Raw genomic sequence first — 6236 nt, 5'->3', positions numbered from 1 at the left:
GAGAGGTCTAGACCTGCTCTATCTGTAAATTATAGAGCGGTCTAGACCTGCTCTATCTGTAAATTATAGAGTGGTCTAAACCTGCTCAATCTGTAAATTATAGAGCGGTCTAGACCTTGAACTGAATCATATTGAAGGCGAGCTCTCCATTTCTATGGGACTAATTTCTTACGCTGATGATACTCTGCTTTATATTTTTATTCTTATTCTTATATTCCGTATAGCAGCCGCTTTGAAGCGAGTTACCTTCTATGTTGAGTCTGGCGGTGGTTTTGTCCGAGCCGCAGTCGCAGGTGTACTCTCCGATGTTGGCTTTCTCCGCCTTCCTGACCGTAAGGATGCGCTTCTTCCCGTCGGTGCTGATGGCGATGTTCTTGGATGGAGTGATCTCCGTCCCGTCCTTCGACCACTTGACGTCTGCAACCGATTTGCTGAGTTCACAGACGAGCTTCACCTCGTCCCGCTCCACGGCCGTGTAGTTCTGCAGCTTGGTGGTGAAGTACAGGTCTCCCTCTGCACACAGACAACACGCTCTGATTCTGGGCTGTTCTACGTCCACCTCCGCCCCTTTGCATTAAAACTTAAACTCTTAAAGGAACCATATTGTATTTTTTGTTTCTACGCTTAAATATTCAACAAAACACTATTTTTCTCATCATCTCTGTTGGAGCGCCTGTCTCTTTAAGAAGTCCAGTCTGTTCTGATCGGTCAGCTTGTACACACTCAAACACCTGCTCATCAGATACACACTCACACACACACACACACACACACTATCTTTCACTGCATCCATCCATCCCTCCATCCACTGACCGATGCAGTGAGCATGGCTGTCACAGTTTTGTATATATCTCTCACTCTATCTCTCTCTCTCTGTCTCTCTGTCTCTATCTATCTCTGTATCTCTCTCTCTCCCTCTCCATCCATCTCTGTATCTCTCTCTCTATCTATCTCTCTCTCTGTATCTCTCTCTCTCTTTCTAACTCTCTCTCTCTCCTTCTCTATCTATCTCTGTCTTTCTCTCACTCCATTCCTCCCTCCATCCTTCCATCCACTGACCGATGACAGTGAGCATGGCGGTCAGGGTCTTGTCCATTGCCTCCACCCGGATCATGGAGGTGTCGTCGATGGTGACCTCTTTGAAGGCCAGCGTGTGGACTCGGCCCTGGTCCGCCATGTGGACCACCTTGCTGGGCAGCAGGCGCACGTCGTTCTTGAACCAGGCCACGGAGATGTTGTCGTGGGACAGCTCCACGCTGAACTCGGCCGTCTCCCGCTCCTTCACCGTCACATCCTTGATCGGTCTGGAGAACTCCAGTCGGATCCCTGCCAGGGGACAAAACCGTCACACAGCGTCCTTAAAGAGCCCTTCAGGGGCTTTATCAATTACATAAAATACCCTGTAGATCTGAAGACCCTGTATACTGCGTAGTATCTGTGTATTTCGGACCTTGTATAACAAGTTTGGCAGCCGTCCTCTTGTCCTCGGCCTCGAACATGTACTTGGCCTCGTCGTCGTAGGCGGCCAATCGGACGAGCAGGACGAACATGTTTCCTTCCTGGATCAGCTGGTACTTCTCGTCGCTCTGCAGCTCCTGGGAGCCCTTCAGCCAGCGGAAGGTCTTCGGGGGCCGGGAAAGCTCCACCTCGAAGCGCGCCTCGTCCTTCTCGTACACCTGGACGTCGCTCAGCGGCGTCAGGAAGTTCAGAGGAAGTTCTACAGGGAAACACAGGAAGATAGCAAGGGGAAACAGGAAGTTAGCAAGGGAAACAGGAAGTTCAGAGGAAGTTAGCAAGAGAAACATGAAGTTAGCAAGGGAAACAGGAAGTTCAGAGGACGTTCTACAGGGAAACACAGGAAGTTCTGTTATGAAGGAAAACAGAGGAAATTGAGAGGAAATTATGAAGGGAAAAAGAGGAAGTTATTAAGGAAAACCAAGGAAGTTAAGAGGAAATTATGAGAGGAAAACTGAGGAAGTTATGAAGGGAAACAGAGGAAGTTAAGAGGAAATTTTGAAGGGAACAGAGGAAGTTAAGAGGAAGTTCTGAAGGGAAATAGAGGAAGTTATGAAGGAAAACAGAGGAAGTTAGGAGGAAATTATGAAGGGAAACAGAGGAAGTTAAGAGGAAATTTTGAAGGGAACAGAGGAAGTTATGAGGAAGTTCTGAAGGGAAACAGAAGAAGTTCTGAAGGAAAACTGAGGAAGTTAAGAGGAAGTTCTGAAGGGAACCAGAGGAAGTTCAGAAGAAAATTAGACAGTTAAGAGGAAGTTATGAAGGAAAATAGAGGAAGTTAAGAGGAAGTTCTGAAGGGAAACAAAGGAAGTTAAGAGGAAGTAATGATGGGAAACAGTGGAAGTTCTGGAGGGAAACAGAGGAAGTTCTGAAGGGAATCAGAGGTTTGAATGTCATGATGGGCAGTACGGGCTGACGTAGGCGTGCCGGTGTCCTACCTTTGACCTTCAGGTTGGCAGAGCACTTGGCGTTGGCGGCGGCGTACGCCACCTCGCCGGTCATGGACACCTTACAGTTGTACAGGATCAGTGTGTGTTTGCCTCCCTCCTCGATGATGTCCACATCCTGTCAATAATATCACATCATTAATTAGGAGTGGGCCGGCTAGAGGAGCACATCCCGACGCTGATGTTACCTGGATGAACCCTCGCGTTGTCTTCGCATAAACTTAGAAAATCAACACTTTTTAATCAATGTTTTCAACGTTTTTGCAGTCTCATCCTGGTAGAACTACTGCAGCAGCATTTTAAACAGACCACCTTCCAACAGTTAGCATAAAGGAGTATTTGAGTGTGCTACATGTGCTGCTATGGGGGGTTATGTTGAGATGATGTTAAAATGTTAAATTACCAACTCTCTTTTTCTGTTTTCTGTTGTTTTTTTACTGTATATGTTAAACATGGAACTATTAGGACTCCCTTGTGAAAGAGATAGTGAATCTCGATGGGATTATTCCTGGTGAAATAAAGGTTGGGGCATCCTTTAACCCCCCCCCCCCCCCCAGTAGGAGGGTTTGTCCCATGTTGGCAGAGTCCTGCAGCAGCATATCTATAATAAAGGGAGAAGCCCAAAAAAAATGTCTTAAAAAAACAAAGGTTAATAAAAAAAATAACCTGTCTGCAACTGCAACACATTTCCCGAAATGTTGCCTTGAAATGATGAAAGTAAGAAGAGTACCCCCCCCCCCCGCCATAGCATGCCGACACACTGTCCCACACACACTGTAAGATGTGTGTGGGGGGGCTGTCTTACAGAAGAAGGACTGAGGACTTCTCCGTTGAGCTTCCACTGGCCGTGCACGTCGTCCTCGGAGATCTCCACCTCGAAGCGAGCGGTCTCTCCGTCGAACAGTTCCACGCCGTAGACCGGGCGCACCACCTTAATGTCCCGGGCTGGGGGGGGGGGCAAAACCATCAGAGAATACATTCAGTACGCTAGGGGGACGTTAGATGTTGTGGAATGAAAGAACAATCAGCTCCATCTTCAGACACAATCACAGTTTCTCAACTTCTCATTTATTTCTTATCTGCAGAAGTTGAGTTTTAACCTTGCACAATAATGTCGTTTATATATATTTTAAACTGATGTTTTTATGCTTACCGGTCGGACTTTGAGGTTTGTCTTAAATGTAGATAAGTGCATTACAAATCAAATGTATTATTATTATCATTTTTATTATTATTATTAATTCGAGCATCTGGACTCAAAATGGTTATATATTTTGGTTTGTAGTTAGTGATTTAGTTATTTTTTTTTGGTAATATATAATACTTCCAGTCACAGATACAATTAACCTTTTTCTTTAATCATACACGCATATGTACACGGACACATTTACACACAAAGAAAACAAAAACACTGATAAGAATGTAGGAGAAAATATTTAAATTAAATCATGGCTGTTTATAGAAATGTTAGCATAGTTTTTGACTGATTTGATTGATTTTATGATGCTACGTTACATCTTTGGGAGGTTTTTAGTCAGTGAGAAGATAAAATAAATGAGACATGCAACAATACAACAATGTCAATAAACTTTATACGGCAAATGATTTGGTTCTTACCAAGATACAAAACTTAGATTTAGAAGTGTTGGATAGTTTATCTAGTTTTAAGAGTTAATTTCTCATTTTCTTTTCTTACTTTCCACTATAATCTTAATCAAGCTGCATGGGCCGATAATTTTACGTGTCCTGAGGACCTTTTCCCCCAGATTTAGGGTTTTATCTTGTTTTTAGACCCCCATTTTTTGCAGGTCTCGTGTACCTTCGATGTTGAGGCTGGCCGAGGTTTTGTCCGTCCCACAGTCGCAGGTATATTTCCCTTTGTCGCTCTGCGTCACTTTCTTCAGGACCAGAGAGCGCCGCGTTGCCTCCGACCGCATCACCACCGTCTTGGAGGCGATGAGTTCCTTCTCGCCGTAATACCAAACCACAGGGACGTCTTTGCTCAGTTCACAGTCCAGAGACACCTCGTCCTTCTCCGTGGCAGTGTAGTCCTGCAGCTTCGTCACGAAGACCGCGTCGCCCTCTGCAACACAACCGGGACCCAGAGTGAGATTCATGTCATAGAGGTCGCTGCAAAGGTCCGATCTACGCAATCGGGACAAAGACTGAGATGCTCCTCCGGGAAAGGGCAGAAAGAGTAAGAAATTATAAAAATGAAATCAAAGTTACTAAATAAGAAAGATTCTTAAGTCTTGTGTGTCCCACTTGAGACTGGACCTTCTATCATCATAGAATATCAGATGAACGTTATGTTGGACATGCGTTAATGAATGAGAACCACACACACTGATGATGTTGTTAAAGGTCTGTCCGACTTAGGCCTGAAGGCGCTGACACACCAACCGACAACGCCGTGGGACAGGCTGGAGGGGTCGGGGACTCCAGTCCGTCAGGAGGGGTCGGGGACTCCAGTTGTTCTGAATTAAGATTCCGCAGCTGTATATGTGTGTGTGTGTGTGTGTGTGTGTGTGTGTGTGTGTTAGTGTGTGTGTGAGTGTGTGAGTGTGAGAGATGAAGACAGATTCAGCTGCTGCCTCTTTCTCCTTAAAATGTTTCCAGAAGTACCTTGTCAAAACCAGACCCATGTGACGCATTCGTCCAATCTAGGGGGTGGGGTTGGGGGGGGGGGGGGGGGGGGGGGGGGGGGGGGGGGGGGGGGGGGGGGGGGGGGGTTGGTGTGTCAGGGCCTTGAGATGAAGAGAAAGAGAAGTGTGTGGTTACCTATGACCGTGAGTTTGGCCATGGAGTAAATCCCTTTGGCCTCGGCCTTTACCAGGCATGTATCATCTAGAGTCACCGTCCTCATTTCTAGACAGTGTGTCCTTCCCTCCACGTGCGTGAGCACGGTTCGGCTCACGTGGAGCTTCACTTCGTTTCGGTACCAGACCACCGGCACGTTATCGTGCGACAGCTCCAGTTCAAATCGAACCGTTTTACCTTCTTTCACTGTTTGGTCCATAAGCTGCTGCACAAACTTCAGCCTCATGCCTGAAATAAACCGAGTGAGTGCACAAAGACAAGGGGGGTGGGGGTGGGTCGCCATCCTTTAAATCATCCAATGAGCATCCAAAGAGGAAACAACAGGAAGTGTGTGCCACTTACCTTCCACGGCCAGCTGAGCACTGGATCTCAGGCCCAGCACTTCGATCGAGTACTGAGCCTCGTCATTAAACTCACAGCTGTTTATGATCAGCATGTGCTTCTTTCCATCATCCATTATTTCGTATTTAGGGCTCGGGGTGACGATCTCCGCCCCCCTGAACCACATGACCTTTGACACCTCTTTGGTGATGGTGCATTCAAACTTAGCCTGTTTCTTTTCAGGCACAGAAACGTCCCGCAGGGACTCAACAAAGCCCATCTCGATCTCTGCCAGGTGCAAATCAATCCGGCAGTTACTCACCAAAGCAGAAACACACACAGATCTTTTCTTACCGTATCGCTTGTGAAATCCCTTCGTTTACTGAGACCCACAAAGGCCATTTTATTACACATGACCTGTGTGATGATAAGATATCTATAGGCAGCGTGGGGAGCTGTACGCTTATCAACCATTCTGGGTCGTAGGTTCAGCATGTGCTCGGTACCTGTGAAGACCTCCCTCTGTCGAGTGTACTGTACACCTGTCTCCGGCCTACCTGGGGTGTCCTTATGAGCAAGGCGGCATTAGAACACTCCTAGAGGCTGAACGACAGCATGGGGGGGGGGGGGGGG

At 46.8% G+C, this 6236-nt stretch overlaps 1 protein-coding gene across 1 annotated transcript in view; it reads right to left on the bottom strand.

Annotated features, from left to right (window-relative positions):
- The window catches only part of LOC117953067 (titin-like), a 201318-nt gene that overhangs the window by 113122 nt on the left and 81960 nt on the right, over nt 1-6236 (bottom strand). The window contains exons 84-89 of the mRNA XM_034885784.1: nt 4282-4545; nt 3268-3407; nt 2454-2580; nt 1451-1717; nt 1060-1326; nt 247-513 (exon numbers count right to left, since the gene is read on the bottom strand). Coding sequence (XP_034741675.1) covers nt 247-513; nt 1060-1326; nt 1451-1717; nt 2454-2580; nt 3268-3407; nt 4282-4545 — 1332 coding nt within the window. The remainder of the gene's footprint in view (nt 1-246; nt 514-1059; nt 1327-1450; nt 1718-2453; nt 2581-3267; nt 3408-4281; nt 4546-6236) is intronic.

This window comes from Etheostoma cragini, chromosome 11 (genome assembly GCF_013103735.1).
Source record: "Etheostoma cragini isolate CJK2018 chromosome 11, CSU_Ecrag_1.0, whole genome shotgun sequence".
Lineage (NCBI taxonomy): Eukaryota > Metazoa > Chordata > Actinopteri > Perciformes > Percidae > Etheostoma > Etheostoma cragini.
Note: the sequence above shows the minus strand (reverse complement) of the source record. Positions and strands in the feature narration are given on the sequence as shown.